This window comes from Trachinotus anak, unplaced genomic scaffold (assembly GCF_046630095.1).
Source record: "Trachinotus anak isolate AG129_WGS33_773 ecotype Australia unplaced genomic scaffold, CSIRO_AGI_Tana_v1 ptg000005l, whole genome shotgun sequence".
NCBI lineage: Eukaryota > Metazoa > Chordata > Actinopteri > Carangiformes > Carangidae > Trachinotus > Trachinotus anak.
The window spans coordinates 9,263,662-9,290,079 of NW_027273856.1; the positions used below are offsets into that span (position 1 = coordinate 9,263,662).

The following is a 26,418-nucleotide window of genomic DNA, read 5'->3' on the forward strand; positions in this document are numbered from 1 at the left end:
AAGAAAGAACATTTGGAACGACTTATGTTTTCTGATGTTTGAGGTGTGCTCAGATGATGTGATGCCCTTGGTCAGTCAAAGGGAGGCACCATAGAGACACCAGCAGGAGTCTTGTACAGTGTGAGGCCACAGGGGGCAGCCGTAGTCTACATCGGATACCTCATTAAATTAGTGCTATAAAATAAGCGAAATAGAATGAAAGATTAGGTTACTAAACTGGGGGTCTGTAGTAGAGCAACACAGAATTAACCAAACTATACTGCCAATATTTTCTGCTGTCATTATGCTATGCTAGCAACACACATGTGAAAATGAGAATAGAACTGGGGAATATTTGACATTAAACGCGACAAACTGGGATCACAAGAAGAATTAAGCTCAGCAGCGGCAGTGTAGGCAGATACGATTTGGGAAAAGATTGTATGAACACCGTCAACAGCTAAAACACTCAGGGATAATATACTGATGAATGGGACGGACAGGCCTTGTTGCTCCAGCAACTAAACCGGAAGTTGTAGTATCCGTGGTAACAAGGTAAGGTAAGGCCAAACCGCAGACGAGTAGGCTTTATTCAGCTGAAGCTGCAGCTACTCCGTTTGAATACAGCAGAGGAGCCAATGCCTCGAAAAGCACTGAAAGTGGTGGTAGAGTTCAAGTTCAGAGCGGTAAGATTCGTCATTTTTCTAATTGATCCATGAACTGTCCTCCTGCTGTAACTTCACTTTTTTACTTAGCTGCTAAACCAGCAAGGACGCGCTTCTGTTTACACCCAGCCTAAAGCGCTGTGTGGAGCTACAAGGGTCACTCTACACTCCGGCAGGTATATGTTAAACCTCTTAGATCAGTTTTAAACTCAGTTCACCGTGCAGGTGGTCTATTAAATTGTAACAGAATTTATTCTCATGCTTTAATAATATGGTGATTTTTATTGTTGTTATTAGGTATTTTTATTACTTTTAATTACAGCGCAGAAGGGGCAGAGATGTGAAATATAAAATACACAAATGTAAATAAAATAGAAATACAGCAGGGTGTCTATGATATAAGACGACCTCATTACAGGGTCCCATTTGAAATAGCGAGTTGTATGCTCTGTTTGCGTCATGACATTCGTTCCTGTTGTGACCACAGACACAGACACAGAAAAACACAGACTTACTAAAATCTTCCAGCCCGTGGAAAATACAAAATAAATATCACAAACCTTATGGTAAATGACATAATCAAACATAATGATTCAGGGGAGGCCAGCTAGGGAATATGTACCAGGTTGTTTTGTAAAGTAATGGTTGTAAAGTAAGGTCTAATAAGCCAGACACCATTCACTTGTGTGACCAATAGGGAAAAGTGGCTGCAGAGAGGATGTTCTGTGTCCCAAATCCTTCCTATTTATTATTTTAAGTAAATAAGGCCCTCAAAAATATAGAAACAGTATGACTTTTGTATTGCAATGTGGAACTAGTTTATCCAGTACAGAACATACAAGAAGAATGTCTGACTGTGTGGTCACAACCCATAGTGTGGAATATTTACTAGATTTTTCTTACCTTTAAGTGACTTATAAATATTTGACTAAAGGGGAAACTGGAAGCAGGTAAAATTCCTGGTCTATAATTCAACCAGAAATGAAAAACATGGTCTTTGTGTAGGAGTTTTCCTTTAATGTAGGACATTTGTTTCTCCTAGCAGCCAGTAGAGAGTAGCAGAGACACAGTACAGATATGACCTTAAATCCTATTTAACTGAATGTATATTCGCATGTTCCTCCATTTTTCCCAGGTTTCTTGTCCTGGGGTTCACCTGCCAGCCAAAGATGATATCTACCTCAGCATGTGCTTCATGGGCCAGTACCGTCAGTCTGAATGTCTCCCTGCCGTCTTCCCTCTGCTGTTTCATGAGAAGATGACCTTTGAAAAGGCAGGTCTTTACTTATTAGGTATCAGTTAGAGATTACTCAGCTCTTGGAATATGTTGGAATATGAAATAAGTTAAATTCAATACTACAGCTGAGATTTGTTTGTCTCTAGATTTTCAGGCATGCAGTTGATCCTGGAGACATTGCTGTGATGCTTGAGTGTAAGTTATCTTTTATTGTAAACAGACATTTGTCACATGTGTTGTATTAAATTGAATTGGTTGCCTAATCATATTTTACTACCCTGTCCTCCAAGACTTGGACAAATTTGATAATATTAAATATCATGCCATATGCAATATCTTTCATAATATAAGAAAATGTCTATTATGCAGGATTTATGTTTATTTTTGTGATTTGTTCAGATTTTTGTTCACCGTTATTAATTTTTAATTATTAATATTTCCCATTCTCCCACAGTATATATCTTGTTCCTGTGTGGATGTTGCCCAGTCGTCCTAAATAAGATAAAACATATGATAAAGTAATCTTAACTTAAGGTCAACTCATTAAATTTTTAAACAGCTTTCAATCACATCTCATGGTCTTCTTTAGTGCATGGAGTTTGCACAGTTGTCATGGCTAAGTTGATCTCACAAGAGAAGCCTAAATGGTTATTTGGTTATCGGATCACAGTTGAGCTATGAACTCCATCTGCTGATGAAGACAGTGAAATGCAAGTGAAAGCTCCAGAAAAAGCCAGTATGTGGAGCTTGAGTTTTCACAAAGTTAAAGCATATAAAAGCATATAAAGCATTAAAGTTAAAAGCATCTCACAGACATGAGCAGAAATCAGACCTGTGTTTATACTGATTTTATTCCGTGTCTGTGTTTTCTCACATGAAAGTTAAGCATAAACACTTGACCTGCCTTTGTTTGTATGGTGTATTTGACAGTGTAACCATAAAATGTCCTCATGATGCATTTGAGATGATAATACTGTAGATTATTTTTCTTCTCCTCAGATGAGACGATCAGAATTGAGCTGGTGCAGCTGGTCCCACCTGGTGAGGCTGTGTTGTGTGTTCTTTGTTCACTACAAGGCTGAGGAGGCTTTAAATTGTCCATTAAGAGGACTGGGTGTGTGCGTGCGTGTGTGTTTGTGTGTGTGTCTATGTGTGTGCGCGCGCAGTAGGGGACACTCTGGCCTGCTTTGAGGAAGATGCTCGACGGTTCTTATTCCCAGAACCCAAACTGGTTCCGTCGTTCTCTGGAGTGGACCGAGAGATTCTGATGACCCGAGCGCCTTACTTTCCGGTGGGTCCGTCCCTTTAATAAATTGATCTATAGTGTACAGTATTCAAGTCCATGTTCACTATGTGGCTTTTCACATGAATGCATCATTAGTACATTCATTTTAACATTTATGAATGGTGCTTTCTCTGACACCATCAAACTTCTAATATTCACTTTTTTGTTCATTTTAATAATTTTCCTTATCTGAATTTCTACCTTCACAGTCCCTGTCAATTTGATTTGATTTGATTTGATTTGATTTGATTTGATTTGATTTGATTTGATTGACATTATTGTCCACCCCAATGGAAGTTTGTCTTTGGCTTCTCCCTAAGTGCAGCAAAATAATGCATGCAATCCACACAACACAACACACCGTTAAAAACATATATAATGTGGGGTGGCCCGGTAGCCAAGTGGTTAGGGCGTGTACCACGTGAGCACAAGATGCTCTTAGCAGACAGTCACCGGTTTGACTCCCGACCGGCCCGACTCCTTCCTGCATGTCATTTCCCTCTCTCTACCCCCTTTCTTGTCAGTCTCCACTGATCTATAATAAAGGCACAAAAGCCCCCCCAAAAAAACATAACGTATTGTATGTACAACATGCAATTGTGGAAATGAGCAGTTAGTATGTTTATGTGTGTTATTATTTTTATAATGTCTCTTTACAAATGTATTGTCTTCTAGTCATTATCACTTTCTCTGGACCACAGGTTTTGTCCACTGTAACAGGGAAATATAAAAAAAAGTGTTGACCAGCCATGAGTGTGAACTTGAACTGAGTTTCATGTGATGTGTGGTACAAACATTTCTCCTCCTCTGTTTTTCCCAGGGTATCGCTCCAAGGTTGGAATTCTCCACCAAAACCACCATCATTGAGTGCTCAGCTGATGCAGAGATCAACATTTACCCCAATGTACTCTTGGTCAGTACTATGTGTCTCAAAATATATGTAGATGATGAGTAATGAACAGCATCATAACTGAGGTTTTAACATTAACTGGACTACATAGAGTGCCAGTCCACTCCCAGTGCTTCTGACTGAGACAAAACAGAAGTGCAAGAATCAAAATGAATATCTGAATGAATGAAATGAACACCTGTAGTTCTGGCAGGTATAACATATGCAGCTAGGAGGTCCAGCCATATGTGTTATGTTCAGGCTTTTTGAGACATCCACACTTTTGTTTCCAGAGGCCCGTGATAAAGAGGAGCAGCAGACCCAGGACCTCCTCTCCTCAGAGGAAACAACCTCAAACCCTTGTAAGGAGACGAGGTGGCAGGATGGACAGAGGGAGACGCAGTGCTGCGAGGTCCCAGTCCCTGTCCCCCCTGAGAGCTGGAAACACCCAGCGTCTGGGCCGGCTCAGCCTGAGCTCTGCAGCTCCCATCCCAGCCGACACAGACACAGCCAGCAGCTCCCAGCCTGTAAGCACACACTTCTTCATATGAATTTCCAGACAGCAGATGGCAGAGAAGTGCTGCTACCTACCAGCTACTCTCTTGTGTTAATGTGATGTTCGTAGTAGTGTCACAGAATGACTCTGAAGCTAAAGCAAATAATTACTTTAATGTAATCTGAGGGCATCATCTGGAAAACCTCAGGATGTGTTAACAGAAGATAAACTACTGATCCAACACTTAATATTTCAGATATGTGGCTGAGTAATGATTACACAACAACCATTTGTAACCTACCTGTTGGTGATGACATGAAATTACTGAGACATTTATTAGCCCTGTGTTTTTTTAACCTTTGTCTGTTGCTACATTCTCACTCTCTGTCCCTCAAAGCAGCCACAAGCTCAATTATACATAACTTTAAGCCTTAATAAAATGTAAACAGGGGAGTTACATTAAAACCACTGTACAGGAGGAAATAAGCTATATAGACTAAATTTTTTGTACCAGGCTGTGAACATGTTTATTTCTGCTATAAAGTTGGAAATTTTAACATGGGAGTCTATGGGGACTGACTCACTGTTGGAGCCAAGTATCAAGTACCTTCTGCCTGGGATTGAACAGTTTAGGTTATTTCACATAAGACGTTTACTTTTTTCTCTCACTGGTTTGTGGGCAGGAATCATTTGGAAAATGGTGATGTCACCAATTTCTGTGTACCAATCAGGATTTAGCAATAATCCAGTCAAATCGACAGTAAGCCAGGGTTTTTTGCTAATGTTGTTAGCAACGTCAATCAAATCTGATAAAACCCTGTCCACGCAGTTGTTGATTTTTGTGTGTCTATTCATTAATATTTAATGTTATGGATGAATATTTAAGATTTAAAAATTACATTTTCAGGTGCTTTGAGATTATTATGTCAAGGAAATGTAATGTTACCATGGAAACAGTCAACTCGCTGGGGGCTGTGCCTTTCTTTTCACCTAATATTGTTCACATTTTGCCATGGAAGGCCATGGAAGGTCTGCATTAGTTCCTGTTAGTAGAATGTGTTTAACTGCTGCATAGGTTGACTGATTTATAACTCTGCAGAAGAGGATCGACAGCTATCAACTTTATCCTTATCACATTATATTGGTCCAACCTCGTGGCCAAGCCAACTACAGCTCTGGTAATCATGCCTACAGCACCTTTAGGAGGTATTCAGACCTCTTCACTTTATTGTGGTGTGGATTTAACATTGAATAGATAAAATTGCAAATTTATTAAGAATCAAAAACTTAAATATCTCATTTACAAAAGTATTCATACCCTTTGCTCCAAATTATATTCCATCCAAATAGTTTATATGGTCCCACAATGCACACAGCATGTCAGGACAAAACTCAAGCCATGAAGTCGAAGGAATTCTCTGTGGACTCTTTCAAAGGTATTAAACTATTTCTAAATCTTTCAGCACTGTAGCCTGTGAACAGATATGCTCCAGGTATGTTCCAGATTCTTGCAAAAAAAAGAAAAGAAGAGTAAGAGTCCTGATGGTTCCAAAAAGAAGTTTGGAACCATCAGGACTCTTACTTAGAGCTGTCTGGAAGGTCTCAGCAACTTCCATCATTGGCCTTTGTGATAGAGAGACAGAGGCCATGTCATATGATCCCATAAAGCATCTGTGGAGAAACTTGGAGATGGCAGTTCACAAATGCTTCCCATCCAATCTGAAGGAGATTCAGAGGATCTGCCAGGAAGAATGAACTTACCCAAAAAGACACTGAGCCAAAACCCCAAGAATCTGGAAATATCCCTTTGAGGTTTTTGCAAGAATCTGGAACATACCTGGAGCATATCTGTAAGATTTTTTTGATATGGCATCTTACAGTGCTATGATCAGAGCATGTCCAGTCCAGATTTCATCTTGTATGGGTCATAGTTTGAAATATCTGGGTAACTACATCTCTGGATTCTGGGGAAATTCTGGACATGAAGCTGTAACAGCTGACAGAGGGTCATATTTTCACTTGGTCATTATGGGTTAAAATTAAATGTACAACAAAATAAGGTGTGTAAAAAGTGAAAGGGTCTGAATCCTCTCTGAAGCCACTGTACATCTTGTGGCAGGCTGACCTGCAGGTGTGCTCACTGTGTCATTCATCTGTGCGTAGATGATGGCTTCATGGCCTGGAGCCAGTCGATCTGACTCACACCACAGGTCAGCAGTGTTTACCAGCTCGTCTTCACCTTTGATCAGGTCGTCATCCACAGGTAGAAATCCTCATGTAAAGGTTGCTACTAAACAAGGTTTACAGTCTCAAACAACTTACCATAACTGCTTCTAAAAATACTGCAATTGTTATATTGCTCTGTTGACAAACCTACTTACCTGTTGGGCTGTAACCTACTTACATATTTGCCTCTATCTGCTGTTTTAGTCAGATTCTCTCCAAGTGGAAGAAGAAGATCTTTATCCAATGGTTTGGTATGGATATATTATATTCCTCTCTTGGAAGTTATGAGATTTAGTAGCTGTGGTCCTAATTGAAAACATAAGCTTTAAAAGGATAGGCCAACATTTTGAAAATACATTTTTTTTCTTTCTTTGCTGGAGTGAGATGAGAAAAGATTGATGCCAAACTCGTCTCTGTTAAATACTGAGCTGGAGTCAGTTTATAGTTAGCCTAGCTGAGCTGGACGCAGGGGGAAAGCTGGCCTGGTTCTGTCAAAAGATAAAGAATACACTAACCTACTGTACATCTCTACAGTTCACTAATAAACACATCTGTACTTTTTTTCTCCACTTAAACAGAAATGTCAAAAATCCATTTATGGCTTAATAAGATGTTAGAAGAAGAATTCTTTAATGCCCAAGTATGTTTTACACACACAGGAAATTTGATCTGTTTGAACACACAAACACACACTAAGTGTGGTGAACAAGTGCTTGAGAGGCAGTTGGGTAGGTGCCTTGGTCAGGGGCACTTCAGTTGTCAATGTCAATGGGAGGGGAAGACACTATTCATTCAACCCCCCCCCAGCTTTCTTCCTGCCAGGCCAGGGATTCAAACCGGCGACCTCTCAGTCCCACATACTGGAGGTTTTTCTTGACAAACAATAGCTCATGCATCCACCCAGAGCTACTGTGCAGCACCTTAGATCGCTAAACGCAGCTGGTGAGCACAGCTTTTGGTTTTGGTATCTGTACAGATACAACGGTACAAAACCTGGCAACCTCACTGTCACAACAAGACTCCAGGGTCACTGGCTGTTGTTTGCTAAGAAGCTGTTCCAGAACAAACTCTTTCGATCCTACAATTTAAATCAAGAGATTGTAGGTGTTGGTTTTAGCTGCTTCCAGTCTTCATGCTAAGCTAGGCTAACCACATCCTGACTCCAACACTTAACACTTGTGACTCCCAAATTAATTTACAGTGTCTTATTCTGACTAAGGTGTACATCTGTAATGTTTCTATACACAGGCCTAAACTTTAATCCTGACCTGTTGAGAAACACACAGTGTAAACTTCAATCATGTGCCTAAAAATACCATAAATTAAGTAAAAAAATGACATGCAAATGAGGTAGTTATCTCAACAATACAAAGGGAAGCATTGACCAATCTGTGGTTCCTTTGGTAGGTTGGAGGGAAATCTGAGGACGACTCAAGCTCCTCAGAAACACATGATCCTGTTGACTACGATTGTGGTCCTGACTCTTCAGCACTGCGGTGGTCTTATAAAGAACAAGCGAGGCTCAGCAGGTCAGCTTCTTGACTAGGGTTCAACACTGACATCCACAGTATAATAGATATTGATATCAAAACTTTATATCATGATACAGTCCAGTCCAAATATTGCCATGTACAATGTTGTCCTGGGGCTGGGATTTTGTTTTTTCTTTTTTATAATATAATTATATTGTTGTATTTTATGTTTTAGGTAAGGTAAAATTTTGAACTGTTGTATACTGGTGACACTAAACAGCAGTTCAAACTTTTATTTGTCACATGCCAAGGTACAATGTACGGTAAGCAAAGCAGTAAAATAAGGGTTGGACTTAGCAGCAGGGCAGACTGTGCAAAACAATAAAACAAACAAACAAACAAATGAACAAAAAAAAAAATCCAGATATTACGAAAAATATCACTTATGGTGGGAAATGTCACGATATTTGATATTAAAGATCAGCCCAAGCCTACTGTATAATCATCTCATCATCTCATTGTGCTTTTTGTATTTAAATCCTGCTGCCTATTGACCCTAATCACCAAGTCAGGAGCTATTTTTATATTGTCTTTATACTCTATTTAAACAATTAATTAATAAATAAGGTGTCCTCGTGGTAACTGGGGTGGTGCTGAGTTGGAAGATAATATCAAAAATATCAAAAGAACAACATTTGATAATTATAAATTTAATGCTTTTCCAATGATTATCCAAGACACGTTTCATCCACTTTTGATAAAGCTAGACTTTGGTTTTCCACATTCCCAGTCTTTGTGTGAGGTTATACACCTCATGGACAGCAATGGATGCACATAGATGAGATATGGATTAGTCTTCTCATCTGACTTTGAGTTTCACTGCTTCCAAAAAATGTCACTCAATTTAAATTCAGGTCTCTATCCAGTCTTCACAGAGAATGGGAAGAAGTCCATGAGCGTGTTCGAGGACTCCTTACGACGCCAAAAGCTGTGCGCCGACTTGTCTACGTAAGTGATGAAAAGCATTAGACTCAGTATTAGAAACTGCAGCGTTAGTATGTGTTTCAGTCTAGTATAAGACTTGGTGCCGTATCTGCAGGCCCCTCTGGGGTGTCAGGGGGTGGATGATGCTACAGCAGGTGTAGATCAGGAATGTGAGCTGCTTTTCTCCATGCTTGCCTCCCTTCATTGCAGTGTGCTCTCAGGATCATCTCTCTTATGGAACCTGTGGGAGAACTTGCTACATCCATGCATTAGACGTCTCTAGGGATACACAGAGTGATGATGTAATAATGCAAGACGACAGAGGGATTTTTGTTGTTGTGTTTCAGGGGGCCACAGTCTCTGAGGTAGACAGGGTTTTGGCCAGAAGGTCCATCTCTCCAGGTCCTCCGTGATGGCCTGGCCAGGCTCTGGAAAGGTGAGGTGGAGCTGCTCTGTGTTTCCACGACTTTTACTTTCACTTTGACAAAAGCTGTTGGGACGTCCTGGTGGCCCGCTGCTTAATGTACCTCATGTAACTGATTTTGGTCTGAGACCTTTGTTCCATGTCAGACTGCTCTCTGTCTCTCACTCTTTCTCTCTCATTTTTTTCTGTCTGAACAGTGTTTACTCTCAAATAAAAGCAAAAAAGAAAAAGCAAAATAGCAAAAAATAAAGTCTATTTTATTTTTATTTTTAACAGATATGTAGGTGATGATTTTCTGGATGTGAACCTGTTGAAACTGTTAGGTTGTCTTAGATATGTGAAAATAATGTCCATATTGTTTATGTGAATATGCAATTTTTTGGACTATGAAATACTGGAATACATGATGATGCATTTTTAAAGTGTATGTAATATGCACATGACCCATGTTTTAAAGGTCCCATATTTTACACTTTTCCTGTGTTTTATCTGAAGTGTTGATATTCATCAGAAGATATATTTGTGGTTTTAAGAACTCTCTGGAGCGCTAGTAACAACAGGTTAGTGAGCCAATCAGATGAGTGGATCTGAGCCTCTCTGAGCCTCTCCTCTGATTGGCTGATTGTTTTCTGAGTGATCTAATAGAAATAGAGCAGATTTCAGGTAAACACTCAGGGAAACCAAATTCTGCAAGGTTGGATGGTGGGTCCAGGTGTGCATTTCTCTGTGGACTGAGGCTTTGATACTTTCACAGTATTAATATAGAACTGCTTTATAATTAATAAAGACATAAACCTGGATCTCACTTTATGGAATACGGGACCTTTAAGTCAATATACTAAGTGTATATGCTAACTTCACATTTTATTAAAATGTTTTTGGCCTCTAGAAAGCACTAACTAGACTCACAGCTAACTCACTCATTACCCTCATGTCTTGTTTCTTCTGCACTTGTACTCACTGTGCTGTGGATGTCAGGTTAGGTCAATCTATGCAAAGCACCATAGCAGCAAAAGGAACTGCAATATCTGTTGTTTTTATGTGTGTGATGTCAGAGTTTGCCTTTTCCCTCTCCTTTCATGTTAAGATAAACTCCAGTGAAATGAAACTCATCGTTATATTTCAGTTGAGCACAGCCTGGAGGCAGTAGTATGGCTTTGACGTCATAAGTCTCCATATCGTTAATCTATCAAGTCGACATTGTCGAGTCCTTAGCTAAATCACCCGAAAGCTATTAAAAGCAAATTGTGTCTGTGGCGATGCAGCTCTGTGTGAACTGCTGCCATATATCAGAGAAATAGCTGCTCACAATGACTGTGAGGCATTAAGCACCAGCTTTGTCAGGAACATTGTGATCGATTGCTGAATGGCTGCTAAACAGAACTCTATTTTGGTGTATCATGCAGGCCTTGGTGGCAGAGTTTTTCAGTGGTTCGCTCAGTTTAAATATTATTATAAAGGACCAGACACTTTGGAACTAGCAGGGGCTGCTTTACTTCTCTGCTAAGACAGTGAAGGTGGAAGGCGATTAAAAACTTTAGCTGAGCTCCAAGGTGAAGTCTTCAGATAACTGAAGGTTAGTAGGCTGAACCTGCACCTCCTCCCTAAATGAGACTGCATGAGTCTACACAGAACCATAAAGATGACCATACTGTAGTCCCTTTTAACCAGATTTTGAGAAAATCATCTCTACCATCAGCTAGCAGTGCTAATTTTCCATTTGGGTGCCATTAACCCATGAGATGAATTAAAATAGCACCAGTGAAACCTCAGGTGGTGATTAAAACATGGAAAACATGATACAAATCTGTGTTTGTTTCATGTACTAATTTGAGGACAGTTACAGGCTCCTTAACAGAAGCTTCACTGAATGTTTAAAGGTTCATATTTTAACTTCTCCTGTGTTTTATCTGAAGTGTTGATCTCCATCAGAAGATATATTTGTGGTTTTAAGAACCAAAACCATCTCAGTGTAGTTTTACATCTCCTCTCTCAGGCTTCTCTCTGGAGCTCTAGTAACAACAGGTCAGTCAGCCAATGAGAGGAGAGACTCTGAGCCTCTCTTCTGATTGGCTAACTGTTTTCTGAGTGATCCAATAAAAATATAGCAGATTTCAGGTAAACACTCAGAGAAACCAAATCTTCATTTCACATTTCATGTATGTTGTGATTCTCAAGTCTGTTTCCATTTTGCTTTTATCCATACACACCAACTTTTCCACCTCAGCCCGACATTAAAACATTTCTGATTTCGAATTTTGAAATTCCTGACTATTTTTATCTGGCATTTCCACTCTGGTTATTTCATGCACAAAATGAAAGCGCTCATAAAAAGGTGGACCACCTATAGTGAGTTCCCATCTCTAGCTTGGCTTACTTTATCCCAAATGTTTCCAACATCGTTTAAACCTAGAGACATTTATGATTTTAATCAAGGTAATGGTCTGTTTCATTTAGTACCTGTTAATGGTGTCATGTGCTCATTGTGCATGTGTTGTCTGACAAAAGCATCAAAATGTACTATTTATCCACTTTTAAGCAACATTTTTATGATTCACTTCAGATCTTGGTTGGTTGTCACTATATATTTTAACTGGATGAAGAAATGAAGTCATTGATCCTAAGATATCAGAGAAACAAGCTGAGCAATTGTTAGTGGCTGCTCGACTCCCAGCTCCTCCGAGACCTCCTGTGCTTGTCGAGCAGTGTCAGAGATTTTTAATGTGAAACTGCTTTATTTGGTGTTTTTACCGGTTTTAATCACCTGTCTGTTTGTTTTGGAGAGGAAGACACCTCTTCGGCTGCCAGTGAAAACCACCTGAAGATCTGGATTACAAGTCATCAGAGCAAAAAATTGGGCAGATGTTAGCAGCAGCTTGACTCCTAGCCCCTCCTTGACAACCTGTGTCCACTGAACGTTGTCAGAATAACACAGATTATCAACATGAGACTAAATTTCACCAGTTAAGGTGAGTATGAACCAAAATCTGAGGTGCCATATCGATTGCTGCAGGATGCCTTTAAATCAAGGCAGGTGGGCGTGGCCTATCACATGTTTGGTCATAACTCATGACTGAGCAATGCTGATTAAACTCACTGCAAACGTTCTGCACCATCTCCTGAACGTGCACATTGAGTTTCATTCATATCCAACTGTAAAAAAAAAAAGCCCACAGGTCGTCTGTTCAGCAGGTTATTATGAAACATAGTTGCGTTCTGTTGATAGGCAACATCCAGTGGCTGTGGTAATTATGGCGGGAGCAAAGGAAGAAGTCCAGTGACATAGAATACAGAGTGACAAAGTCTGTGTAAGGAGGAGGTTGTGGTGGATGGCTGGCTCAACAAAACACAGGAATTTATGTTGTTTCCACTACTCATGACCCTTCGACAAAGCACGTTGTTGTTATTATTGAGATTGTCTACTGTTAATAAAGCCAACACTGTTTATTATTGTAACCATGGTGACAAAGGTCAGGTAGGGGCAGTAAATCAGGAGACACTCCCATGGGTTGTATCAGAAGATGGAAAAAAAACAACCTATATGGCTGCTTAAGTTGGAGGAGTGGTGTGATTATCTGAATGGTGGTGAATGTGAACGTAGACAGCAAAATCAGACCAAAAAATAAGCAGCTTTCTTTTATTTGCTTGCGGTTACATGTGGTCCATGTTAATTCAGATACTGTCGGTACTTGTGTACAGAGAAGGGGTAGGTATATGCCATCATAGTGTGCTTTATCTCATCTCTGATCAGTATACAAACACAACCGAGCATCTTCGTTCACCCATGTTTCATTTTAAATGTGGCCCTTTTAGTAGAGGATGGACGACTGAAAATGAGACACTGAGACTAAGGCCCATCAGTGTTAAAAGTAAGACACTTAGGCAAGATTTGTAATCCCCAAGGATGTGGTGATGTGAAATCACACTAAACCTGACAGCGCTCTTTTAACACCAGCACTTTATTGAACATTTGTATTATTCAGAAAATAGACAAAGTTTAAGTTTTCAACATGACCATAAATCTATCAAAACATCTGCATGATACTTGGTTAAGAGTAAGCTGAAAGATAACGTAGCATTTAGCAGTTGTAGTTTCTCTGTGCTACCAACATTGCAATGTGGGCTGTTGACATAGGAGCTGTTGCTTTTGGGAGAAGTATTTTACATCAAGCAAAGAAAGTCTCACAGGTGTTTCCTCTGTGACCTTTCTAAGCTGGACCACTGCATAACAAGGAATTTTGAAGAGCAGTGTTTGGCATTGCTAATTTCATATGTCAATCTTGCCGCTAACCTCTAAATATTAACACATTAACTGTTGTTTTGGGAGTCTTACTTTACATAAACCAAGGAAAACTTAACAGGTTTTGTTAAATGATTTTTCCCAATTAGCATGTCTAGCGAATGGGGAATTCATGACTTTGAACTTGGACTGGAACATATTGTACAGTACAGTGTTGTGCTGTTAGTTACTCTGGCAGTTTTTTTTTCTACTACAATCTGAGCGACCAACTACCAAGAAGCTTGTAAGTGTCTTGTCATGAATGTTTGTCAAATCATCAGCGGAGTGTTGTTGAATATCTCAGTTTGTATTTCATGAATAACATGAGGGTCAGAGTTGTGTTGTGATGAATGTTGTGTTTTTTGCCAGGAGATTGGGAAAAGTATTTAGCTCAGACTTGGGGGATATTGGAAACAAAACCAAACGGACCGTTTTTCTTTCACCTAGAAACAATGATTTTATCATGCTGGGAACAGTGGTCATGGGACCAGCACTGGGAACACTTGCTAGTTTGTTGTATATGAATTAAATAAAAGGTACAACAGTGTACAATAGTACACAGTAGTACAATCACTCAGTGATACCAGTGTTGGTCCTTTTTCATGTCATTTCAGCTGGTTAAACACTGCTAACCACTAACCGTACGGCGGCGACAATGTCCAAGTGACCGAAACTCATTCATTTTCTGGGGCCAGCATCTCTTGGTGATGAACAGCAGCACGCCCCATGCCCCAGCAGAAAAAGATGAAGTCCAGGCCACTTTCTGAGAATGAGCTATGTTTGGCAGCAACCAATCAGAATGTGAATGAAAGTGCTCTCCGCTCCAGAGAACACTAGAGGACACAACTGTGTAAACTCTTGTTCCCATCAAACATTTGTTCCCAAACACAATGGAGGAGATATTGATAATTGTGGCTTGTGCCCCCATCCATTACAATGTGTCCGTGTTTGATTACAGGGACTTAGATTAAAAAAACAAAAACAAAAAAAAGACGCATGGTCTGAGACTGTAGGTGTTCCAGGTGAGCTGGTGAAGTGTAGTCTATATGTTTTGTGAGAACTGGAGGGGATTGCATGCTAACTAGCGTCATAACATGCAACACAGCATTCTGAACAAACTTGCTAGCTGTCTATTTCATCTAGGTAATCTACGTCAGAGCGCCTGCACACTTCAACAGCGTCCTTGAACAAACTGACAGAGCGCTTTTCTATTGCTCTCACTGCTGTCAGTCTGAATGTACAGTACCTCCAAGCTGAAGTACTGTATACATGTGCAGGCATCAAAAATATGCAGCTGCTGCAATCAGCCATCCACACAGCTGTGTTACAGACATGTAACTATAAAAGAGCATGACAGCACAATTACACTGTGAGCATCACAAGTAACAGTGCAGCCAGGGAGCATTATCATGAGTGCAGACACTTGTGGGACTTACTTTATGGGGATTGGCCAATTAATGTGGAGGTGAGAGAGTCACATCTGACTTCTCAGTCCGACTTCCACTTTGTTAAACAGTTTTGTTTCCAACCTGGTCTTAAGAGCTAGACCTGAGAGACCATAACCGGGCCCTCAGCCCTGCCTCATAATGCTCTCTTTGCAAAATCCTTATAGTTCTGTGGGATGATTTCATTCCAGACCATTTATGACTAGCCCCATTTTAGATATAGCCTTCTTTTTTTTAGCCTTTTTTCCTTGTTGTGTTGCAGCAGTGCAACTACCCAATCACAGCACAACCTGATGCACAATTGTCTGCACCCACATTTAGCTAGTGAGAAGCTAACGAGGCATCTAGGCTCAAAGTAGACAAAATATACTGTGACATCAAAAAATATATGAAGAAGCTCAGAGGGAAAAAAATAAAAGCACTTTGACATCTATATAGGCCTAGCTAAGTGTTATAACAGTTTCTCAGATAAGATGATAACTTTAGGTCTTTTATCTCCTCACCCTGCACCAAAGACACCCTCATGTCCTCATGCTAACTAGCTAAGTGGGCAATGGCACACTGATTACCTCAAGTCCTGATGACCCTCTAAATCAACATGTGGTTACTGTGGGTATGACAGGGAATTATGAGAAACAATGCACCTCAGACAGACCATGTTAATGCAAAAAGTTCCCATAGTTCCACAGCAGCCAATGTCCCAGTGTTAAAGCAGTGGCTATGAACCAGATGCTTTCAGGGTCTGGTCAGAACCTGGAAACTATAACTAAAAGCTGTCATAGCTGTCTCTTAGGGTGCTGTACTTATATACTGAGGTGCATCTGAGCCTAAATTTTTTCAGCATGTTTTAAAGGAATATATTTAGGGAAATATGCTATAACGCACAGAAATCAGCGTGGTATTGATCATCTCAGCTCACTCTTCGTGTATTATGTGTGTATGTGTATTTCCCAAAAATGTCAAGCTATTCCTTTAACAGCTGACCAAACAAACCCGAAGGTTTTCATGTCCTTTAACACAAATGTGGATAACATAACAGATGAAAGCTTTGCCATGCATCTGTGTCATAGCATGTGAACATATTTCAGCCTGACGATGTAAGGAAAATAAAATAGTGACAGAAAGACACACTTTGATTATCAGATTATTGACATATAAATCCATTAGCTGACAGTTAAACTGGTCTGGTTTGTGAAGGAACAATCAGGGGCATCTAATACACTGTAAGTTTTTTGTAATGCATCAATAAATGTTGGCGATTTGGTTCTGAAAAAATGTCCTCAAATTTCACAGTGTTCATTGACTTCACGAGCCTTTGTCGATCGTCTCCAGTCTCTGTAAAGTCTCCATAAAAAACTCAGTCTGCAGCCAGCGGTCACCACTTCTTTTACATATTGCCTCATGCAACTTGGTGAAAAAACTCTATATGTTTGGCACAGTTTAAATAGACAGATAGTTGTAGAAGCAGTGCATCATGGGACATAGACATTAAACAACAACCACACAAAAAAGATCATTCAGACGTTTTACAGAATTTACGTCTAATCAAGGAGCAAATAAAGTACTGGACTTAATTCATATTTTTCTTTTTTGCAAATTAGATACACACCCCAGAAAAGAATAACCTCATGCACACAAACACACACACACACACACACACACACACACACACACAGCTCTTTGTGAGTGTGTCTTTGTAGGAAAGAACACACTCTTATTGAAAAGAAAACTGACTTTTATTAATCTTGGCACAATTTGAGTAAGAGGGAAGCACTTCAGTCGTGGTTGTAAATGTCTGACGTTGGTTTGTGATCATCTTGGATAATTTTAATGGAGGCTGCTATTGCTGATGTCAGAGCTTGGATGGGGCTGGTTGGATAGTTTTCCGGTCTCGTCGTGGTGCTGTTACATGATGGAAGGTTTTCTGCTTTACATCCGTTGCAGCGCGGCACTTTCTCTGCACCTCTGATCCAGCCAGAGGCTAAAACTGGGAGGTTTCGGTGAAGGAGATTGCATCTGTCTTGTCGACGGTGAAGCCTCCATTCACATATGACTTCTTCTCACACTCTTCGTCATCCAAAGTGGCTTCCAGAGCGAAGGGGTTGGCGACGTCCACGTCTGACGTCAGATCCATTCTCTCCAGCTCCCTCTTGGATAGTTTCTGAACGATGCCGGCTCCGTAAGCGTCACCCAGCACATTGATCATAGTGCGGAACCGATCCCTGAAACACACCGCTCAATAAATCTACAGCATTGTTTTTTTATGTAGAGGAGGTGGGAAAAACAGACAGCAAATTAACTTACAGCAGCCAATCCACAGCCACTATCAGAGTGACATCACTTGCAGGTAATCCCACGGCTGTTAAAACTATCACCATGGTCACAAGGCCAGCATTAGGGACTCCTGCTGCTCCAATACTGGCAACTGTTGCTGTTATGCTAAAACAAGGAGACACAATGTCACAAATCAGTGGTGCACACAACCTACATTCTGAGCTCTTCCTGAAAGGAGCTGCTTTTCTCCTGCAACAATATTCTGTCTCAAACTTCTCAAACTTTCTGCCCATTCACTTGCTTTTGCTGCCTTTTAACGCTTAATGCGTAAGTTTATTATCACACAGGTCTGCACATGAAGGTAACACTGCAGTATAACACCTGATCTCAGAACGATAGAAGCTGAGTCAAGGACAGCTTGACAAGCACAATTTGGCTATAGCTAGTTACCCATCAAATATCCCAGGATTATTCTCAGACCCATAAAATGCTGCTCCCCTCTCAGTTTGACAAACCTCGGCCTTTGTCAACAGGACACTGTCACATCCACAAAAATGACAAAAACTATAGCTACAACGGCTGGAAGTCAAGCTAGCAACAAGAGGGGGCAGTAAATTACACAATGGACACAAATGGGCAATATCAGATGTGCCAGAGTGCTGTTCTGAGATCAGATGTAACGAGAGATCTCGCTTCCACTTCAGTACTGCTCTGACTGATTTTTAGCTTTAACCAATGGCACACCACTGTCACAAATGTTCCTCTTAATGACATGCAGAAATGAAATGTTACAGCTACAGTACATCAGAGGACACTGCACACTGGTGGCCACAATGCCAACAAGAGATCTGAAAGAAGAAGACACAAGAAATTCTGCAGGGCATCAAATAACAACAGTTATCTATGGGACAAAGTTACTACACTTGGTTGTGTAAAATAAAGAAATAAAATAACACAATTGGTACATACTGTGAGAGAAAAGATCAACTAAATAAATTGAAAATATATGAATTAAATATAAGATCATATAAAATGAAAGCAGATGGATCAGGTTAATCCTGCCTGAAACTTATTGGATTTGTTGGCATGGACACATAAAGCTCACTGCGAATCTGAAACAAATGATTTGACCTGTTGTCACCATGTGTGACAGCACAGTCAGCTACTAAATGTCTGGACTGATTTGTGTCCTATTCACAGTTTCAGTTTTATTAGTGCAGTTTCTGTATGGAGCTCGAGATTAGATTCATAATTTGAAAACTTAGTTTTTTTTGTTTTATTTTATAAATGTGACAGAAGATGAAGTATCTGATTTCAGCATGAAATTTCAACTCTTATCAAATCATGTGCTGATCAGAGTGTTTTTACTGTCAGAATGTGATCACAGTCACAGATGAATTTCAGCTATATCACAACCTGAAGTTATAACTGAACTCTACCTGATGGTAACAATCTGGCCCACATCCAGAGTGTAGTCATTCAGCTGGGCGATGAAGATGGCGGCCACCGCCTCATAGAGTGCTGTTCCGTCCATGTTAATGGTGGCGCCCACTGGGAGGACGAAGCGGGTGATTCGCTTGTCAATTCGATTGTTCTCCTCAGCACATCGGAAGGTGACGGGTAGAGTGGCTGAGCTGGAAAACATCAATCATTAAAAACATGACTATTTATATGTTGTTTTAATGAAACACATGTATGAGTAATGTGTTGAAATGTACAACAAGTAGCTCGTAGGGTTCTGACCTTGAGGAGATCATGAGCGCCGTCACCAGGGCCTGAGCCATTCCCAGTGTGAATGTATATGGGTTCTTCCTCACAATGATGAAGAAGATGAGTGGCAGACAGATGGTGGAGTGGATAGCTAGACTGAGGGACAAAACAGACACAATTACAACAATTACTATTGTGTACAGTATATTACAGGCACAACAGAGAAATAGATTCTCTCCATATCTCTATAATCATCACATAATTAACAGTTTTTTCTTCAGCACCATGACACCAACCACCAACCATAGAACAAGTTAACAAGTTTCTCTGACTGTTATTAAAGATCGTCATACGATGATGTGATTCTCACCACATGATGAGCTCGTACCTTTTTCTTTACTGAATGTTTTGTGATAAATGACATGTTGAGTTGTGCTTTATATAGCACAAGGATAGGATAGTAAAAGGATAAAGGATTTAGATTTAGAAGATGTTCATCTCAGACCTTATTACAATGTAATCGATCATCATTTGTAATAATACATACACTAACTTCTCTAATACGAATAAATAGATATGAATAGTTGTCTTAAGCTGTAAAAGAGAGTTTGAGTCATTAGCCTATATATTTAACAGCATTCACTGCAACACCTAGAATAGTTATAGACATCATCACTTTTTATTTTATATAAACACAGTCCAACAAGGTCATTATCTAGGCCTTAAAAAACTAAGATGACTCTTCCCTTATGTTTAATGCTCAACAACAGCAATTTGTCATGTGACACATGCACATGTAATTTAGCTCAGTGTGAAATCAGCCTCGCAGTCTCATTCTCTTTTGTGCCAAATCACATTTAAAATTTTAACAACAGGTGTACACAGCATGTTACACTTGTTACACAGAAATAGAGTACACACACTCTCTTGTTGGGGCGTCTGGTATTTGAGTGAGAATGTCCATGCTTCAATCCCACTGTTGCATGTCCCCCTGTCTCTTTTCCCATGTCTCTATGTTACTGTCACTGCCCTGAGCTGGAGGTCCATCATATTGTTTTCTAGAAAAGTCAGCAAAACACAATTTCCAACAGTCTGTGTTTGCATTGAGTGATGTTATGGAAATAAAACTGTGTTTTCACCTTCAGCGTATCGTTCCAATTAATTAAAGGCGACGTGGATTTCCAGCAGTCTGCCTCTCAGATGGAACTGGCTCCCTGGGGCCTGATACGGCAGGCACTACAACTTGAATTTGCATTTCACTTTTGTGAAATGTTGCTTTGTCAAATAGTCTGAAAAACCACATCATGTGAATTATAAATTATTAATTCTTCTGCAACATTTGAAATTCATGTGCTCCCATTACTCAAATTCGAATTGCACATGAAGCAGGTTGATGGAAACACACCTAGAAATAATGGCCAAGTCATTAATACTGATGAAGGGCCTTGAATTAAGGGGATGAAGACTCAATTATCAGTCGACTGAACTACCTTCTCAATAGATTCCAGCTACAGCGCTTCTAAAAGGCCCATGTTAAGAGAATCATCTTCACTTCAACATCCAAAAAGCAGAAAATGTGAACAATGTGTAAAAGAATAAGTCTGATGTTGTCACCGGAAGACTCGCAGCCTTGGACTAACCCTGTGCCCTAACTGAGTGGGATTTACTACACACTCTTTAATGGTGTGTCACTTAGATTTAAATGTGTGTGCAAAGCTTTCATCACTGTATCAGCAGGTTGAGCAGTTTTAAATGTCCTTGGCCCTTATCAGTGCCCACACAGAGCTCAGCTTTTACTGTATCACTGGGTGGAGGGGGGGAACGGGGGAATCGGCCCAAATGTCAACCATAAATCCTGGTGTGTGGAACAGGCGGATACAGAGTAATGGGACAACTTACCCACTCAGCACCGTCACCATGTAAAGACCCATCTTCCTGAAAATCTCCCAGTCTTCCACCTCGATGATCTTAGCAGCAATTAGGAACAGGATCCCTATTGGCATGTAGCTGAAAAGACACAAGTAGTCTGAATGATCTGGGGTACAGAAGCTAAGACAACAGCCAATTCTGTGTATTTGGATTACAGCTGATGCAAATGATAAGTTCATTAATTAGTCAGTCAATAGAAAAAGGATCAGCAACAAATTTGATTAATTGTCTAAGTCATTTTTTTTTACTGTTGATTGGCCAAATTAAGTAATTTGAAAATGTAAGTTTGCTTCTGGGAAAACTGTGATGAACATCTGTTATATTTCATAGACCCAGTGATTATTCTAATCTAGAAAAGTGTAGAAATGTATTTGAATACTTTGAATACTTTACCAAAGTGTTCTAGTACCAAACTTAGTGTTACATTCCTGGTTGGGTTTGGTTGTTTTCATATGTAATTTATTTAGAAGTTTATGTCTTTATCTCTAAGACTGTGTACTTTTGTCTGTGTTCATATGTGGTTTGTTTTACAAGTGGCTACAGAAATCCCAGTGGGAAAAGGGAATGAGAAACAGTGTTTACGATATATTATTTTGGGCAAGCAAGGTAACAGGTGAACAGTGTACATAGCAACTAAGTACATTTATCTTGGTTCTTTTGCATCTGATGATGATGCTGTATATGGGCCAGACTCGGGCCATGGAACTGGGCATATAATGGGACAGAAGAAAACAAGCATGTGATGTATTCTGCTAATTCACACAGGAGACTGGTGCTTGATTCCCATGTGAAACTAACAGTTTCATTTATCCATGACTATTTTGACAAACTCAGCCATGTTGTTACTATTGTAACCATGAAAACAAAGATCGTCTTAACTTAAGGAGGTACTTATTTTAACCCAAACTACAATCTTTTCCCAAACTTAACCAAGTACTTGATATGCCTAAACCTCACTAAGCCAAGAATGGCTCTTCCACCACTGCAGGTGAGGCAGTTGTGAGATGCTCTAGTGTCACATGCTGCCATTTAACATATAAGATATATAGCTCATTGCCTCATTCGTCTGGGCCACATGTATTATTTGTTGGTGGGCTGCAGTGTATTTGTTGCATTTCTGGATTTGGAGCATGTTTCCCTAAATGTTTGTGCCTCCACTCTTGGCCTTAAGGCCACCATACGTATGTACCTGTACTTCTTTTATACATACCACATAATTATCTGGACAAGTTTCATGGTTGCTTCATTCAGGGCATCGAAAAATTCCAGGAGGATGCGTCCCTTCTCACCCATCTTCCCAATGACAAGGCCAAAAGCAACACAGAACACGATGAGCCCCAGCACGTTGATTCCATCCGAATACGTCCCGATGATTTTATAGTCCTTAGTGATGTTCTGCCAAGAGAGGGAACGAGGAGGCAATGCATCCAGTTAGCTAAGACCAGGCCAGGAAGCTGCTTCTGCAACCATATTAGTATCAGTTGACTCTAAAGATCCACTGATAAGTTATGGAAATGTTTTATACAGGATCACAGGATACTGTCCCCCTGTAAAAAAAACTAGCCCATAGGTCGTCTATGCAGCAGGTTATTTTGACCCATAGATAAGTTTTGTTGTTGGGCACCATCTAGCAGATTAGACAGGAGCAAAGGGAAAAGTCTGATGACGTAGTATAAAGAGCGAGAAAGTCTGCGCTAGGAGGAGGAGCTTGAGGTGGATCAATGGGTCAACAAGCAGAAGACCGGAATTTGATTCCTGTGTGAAATAACAGTTTATATTGTTTCTTTTATCCATGACCATTCAACAAACGTAACCACGTTGTTATTATGGTCGCCATGACAACAGAGACAACAAAGCAATATAACTTTAAGGAAGTGCTTATTTGAACCCAAACCAAGACCTTTTCCTAAACCTAACAAAGTAGTTTTTGTGCCGGACCAACTAATGACCTATATGGTTGTTCAGGTTGGAGGACTTCACAGCACACTGACCTATGGGTACATATGGTCCATTATTGGGTGCAAGTGAAGTTTTGCTTGCTTGACAAACACAACAATACATTGATACCATTAAGGCAGTTAATGCTGTTGATGACCAGAGGAGAACATGCACACTTACCTCCACTGCCGCCATGATAGAGGTTGTGAGAGGTGGAATTGTGGTTGTTTCAGCCAAAGATTTTGGAGGCTCCAGCTCTTTGCGCTTAGTCTTGTACTGGTGTGATTGGTCACATTTCACAACATCAGAGTTATGATCACATGGCAACATACTCTACTGACAAGACCCTGACATAGGTTTAAACAACACTTTAAAATGCACAGGAAGTGGAGCAGGACTGAATGATGGACATGCTATGCCTCTTACCTGCTGAAAACAAGCCTGCACCAGATTCTCCGGAAACATATTTCTGTTGATGAAAAAGATAAGATTGAGGGTGAATGATGCAAAAGATAATGATGTGTACTACAATCCTTTCTTAACAGATGAGTTATTGCAATGACTCTTTATGCAAGTCAGAATCCAGGAGGGAATGATTTTCATGTTCATAGAGAGACAGTGAGCTTCTTTTGAGGCAGTGGAGCTAAAATACTAAAGTCGGTTGTGTCCTCCCCAGGGATGGCAAGATTTTGTCAACAGAAAGTTGTGGGGAAACTGGGTTTTCAGTAAATGCTGTACATTGTTTTCAACAAAAGCAATTCCCTTTAATTCAAGAAACTGAAGGTTGGACATATCAGTCTCAGAACTCTAGAATTAAAGGTCTCAATATGCGGGGAACTCAACCGATCATCTAACAGCACCTGAAAACCCCTTTCAACTTTCCGTATTAGCATAACATTATGAGTTGATGTAACTTTCTAAGCCAATGCAACATTTTGAGTTGACTTTTTTAAATTGAGAAATCACAAACTCTAACAAAGTGACTGGTCAGATGAGTGAAGGTGTGAAAGTGAGAGAAGGTTTAAACTTCTCACTCAAGCTCTGTTCACACAATGCATAAAGTATAACATCACTTTTTGTGTGTCCTGCTCAGTTGAACACAAAAAAATGCTTTTGAGAAGAGACTGTCCAAAATGGCCTGCTGGAGGAGCCTGTGATTTAGGGCTTGGTGATATGACTTCAAATCAATATCAAGATTATTTCAAATGTTTACCTTAATACCATTTAATGAACAATTACGTTGTTGCTTATCGTTCTTGTTTTATGAGCCTTCATATACTGCAATGTGATTATGTTCCAAATAATTAAACAAATTGTGTTTGGTCACTATCCTCATTAGTTGGATGGAGCAGAGGTAGTATTTTTTTGCGAGGACGCCTCATGAACGCAGCATTGGGGAATGTATCAACTGAATTAACCAATGTGCAGGATTAAGTTGGTGAGAGGTTCTAAATGTCGGTTTGATACTTTTTCGGTTAATTGCCCAGGTCCACTATGACGGCAGGCTTTTCCAAAATCTTTATGTTCATGAAAAACGTATCACATTGTCACACTCAGTCACATGGCTGGGAGTTCACCTGAGGAGATCCAAGAGTGTGTCCACTGTTGTGACGTTGGGCGTGGTCCCAGCTCTGTCGATGTGGTCAGCTGTCTGAGAGACTCCCGGTTTGATAGTCATCACCAAAATGATTCCTGCGATCAATTAAAAAAATTTTCAACATTATCATTGAGATCATCATTTTTACATAACACTATATAAATGACATTAATCAGTTGAAATAAACTGGATGATTTAAATACAGTGATACTGAGGGAAGAAAGGCTTGAGAGAGCTCACCGAGAATAACTGCAATGATGGTCGTTGAGAAGTAATAAACAACAGCTCGCAGACCGATCTTCCCTGACACCTCAGAGTCTAGGGCTGCAACACCTGTGTGCAAGGAACAATGTTCGATTCAACCATTACATCAACCACCACCAAGTATCAAAACACAATATTTGACCTCTTACCACTCCAAGCAGACTTCATTGTATAGACAGTGGTGATTACAACATGGACACTCAGCTAAGAGTGGTGGTTACTTCTGTCCATTGTAACAATTGTATAATTATACAAAGACAACATGCTCCGACTACTGTCTCAATAGATGGGTCTTTGTGTGATTATAGATAAAAAAAAGTTGCCTTTAAATCTTAAACAACAGTCATGACTCAATGGGAGCACGCCCTGCTCCCACTCCCCCAACCAACTCTGAAATGATTAATACATTAGACCTGCTGATGGAAAAGCTGAATAAACCCATCCTGTATAACATTCCCAGATGTTTTCCAAATATAAAGCAGGTCTACGTTCTATATTAATACTGTGACACTGAGCCTTAACATGACCTGTCAGGATTTTTGTAACTTTGTGATGTCACAACAAAGCAGCCCCCTGCCCTCAGCCATGCCCCAAGCTCCGCCCATCTGGACCCACAACCCAATCTAGCAAGATTTGGTTTCTCTGAGTGTTTACCTGAAATGTTTTATATTTCTAGTGGATCACTCAGAAAATAGTCAGCCAACCAGAAGAGAGGCCCAGATCCTCTCTACTGATTACACTGAGATGATTTTTGGTTTTTTAAACCACAAATATATCTTCTGATGGATATTTTACAGCAAAAGTGTAAAATTTTGAACCTTTAAACATTCACATCATCCCTAAGCAGGACAAACAGTGGGGGAAACTCAAGGGAAATGCAGATGGAAAAAGCAAATCCCTGGAACTGGTATTATGGACAAACAATGGAACAAAATCTCTAGATGGAAAAGTCTATTTTCATCATACAGGTATTACACAGGCGGTATCACTTAGCTATATCCAATTATATTATTACTATATCATTATTTTGTCCTTCATTTGTTTCTGAAAGTTGTGGATCTGTGGAAATTTCCCATGTGGTTGCAGGTATCAGGCTCTGTGAGAGGAGTCTGTCCTCAGTAATGGTGTACAGTGTACAGTGCAGTCTGTGGAGTATTTTAAACTGTTTCTCTCTGTCAGCATAGCATATTCATCTATGTAGAAGAGAATATTCACTTTAAGAACACTCATCCTGTCAGCCATGAAACAGGAAGACCACCCCGTATCTGCAGATCATCCTTAATGTTTGCAATGATGGGGCTGATGTTCAGTTAGCTTTCCAAGAG

The 26,418-nt window shown here is 40.0% G+C and overlaps 2 protein-coding genes across 8 annotated transcripts in view; one reads left to right on the forward strand and one right to left on the reverse strand.

Annotated features, from left to right (window-relative positions):
* Window positions 1-110: 110 nt before the first annotated feature.
* spata6l (spermatogenesis associated 6-like) lies at window positions 111-14,693 on the forward strand. Of its 7 annotated transcripts, XM_071478263.1 has the most exons (14): window positions 111-665; window positions 735-820; window positions 1,780-1,917; window positions 2,028-2,076; window positions 2,881-2,922; window positions 3,048-3,172; window positions 3,987-4,079; window positions 4,349-4,582; window positions 6,715-6,814; window positions 6,982-7,028; window positions 8,185-8,306; window positions 9,164-9,257; window positions 9,581-12,626; window positions 14,551-14,693. In XM_071478263.1, exons 3-13 carry the CDS (start codon window positions 1,831-1,833, stop codon window positions 9,644-9,646), a joined length of 1,059 nt encoding a protein of 352 aa, XP_071334364.1. In that variant the 5' UTR covers window positions 111-665; window positions 735-820; window positions 1,780-1,830; the 3' UTR covers window positions 9,647-12,626; window positions 14,551-14,693. The 7 variants fall into 7 exon arrangements, with proteins under 7 accessions (XP_071334364.1, XP_071334359.1, XP_071334361.1 ...); XM_071478258.1 differs by lacking the exon at window positions 735-820; XM_071478260.1 differs by lacking the exon at window positions 735-820 and having other exon boundaries at window positions 9,176-9,257.
* slc1a1 (solute carrier family 1 member 1) overlaps window positions 13,281-26,418 on the reverse strand; it is an 18,535-nt gene continuing 5,397 nt past the window's right edge. The window contains exons 3-12 of the mRNA XM_071478257.1: window positions 25,070-25,162; window positions 24,810-24,924; window positions 23,659-23,701; window positions 23,413-23,508; window positions 22,505-22,689; window positions 21,265-21,372; window positions 19,399-19,521; window positions 19,095-19,289; window positions 17,686-17,820; window positions 13,281-17,603 (exon numbers count right to left, since the gene is read on the reverse strand). Coding sequence (XP_071334358.1) covers window positions 17,363-17,603; window positions 17,686-17,820; window positions 19,095-19,289; window positions 19,399-19,521; window positions 21,265-21,372; window positions 22,505-22,689; window positions 23,413-23,508; window positions 23,659-23,701; window positions 24,810-24,924; window positions 25,070-25,162 — 1,334 coding nt within the window. The 3' untranslated portion in view covers window positions 13,281-17,362. The remainder of the gene's footprint in view (window positions 17,604-17,685; window positions 17,821-19,094; window positions 19,290-19,398; window positions 19,522-21,264; window positions 21,373-22,504; window positions 22,690-23,412; window positions 23,509-23,658; window positions 23,702-24,809; window positions 24,925-25,069; window positions 25,163-26,418) is intronic.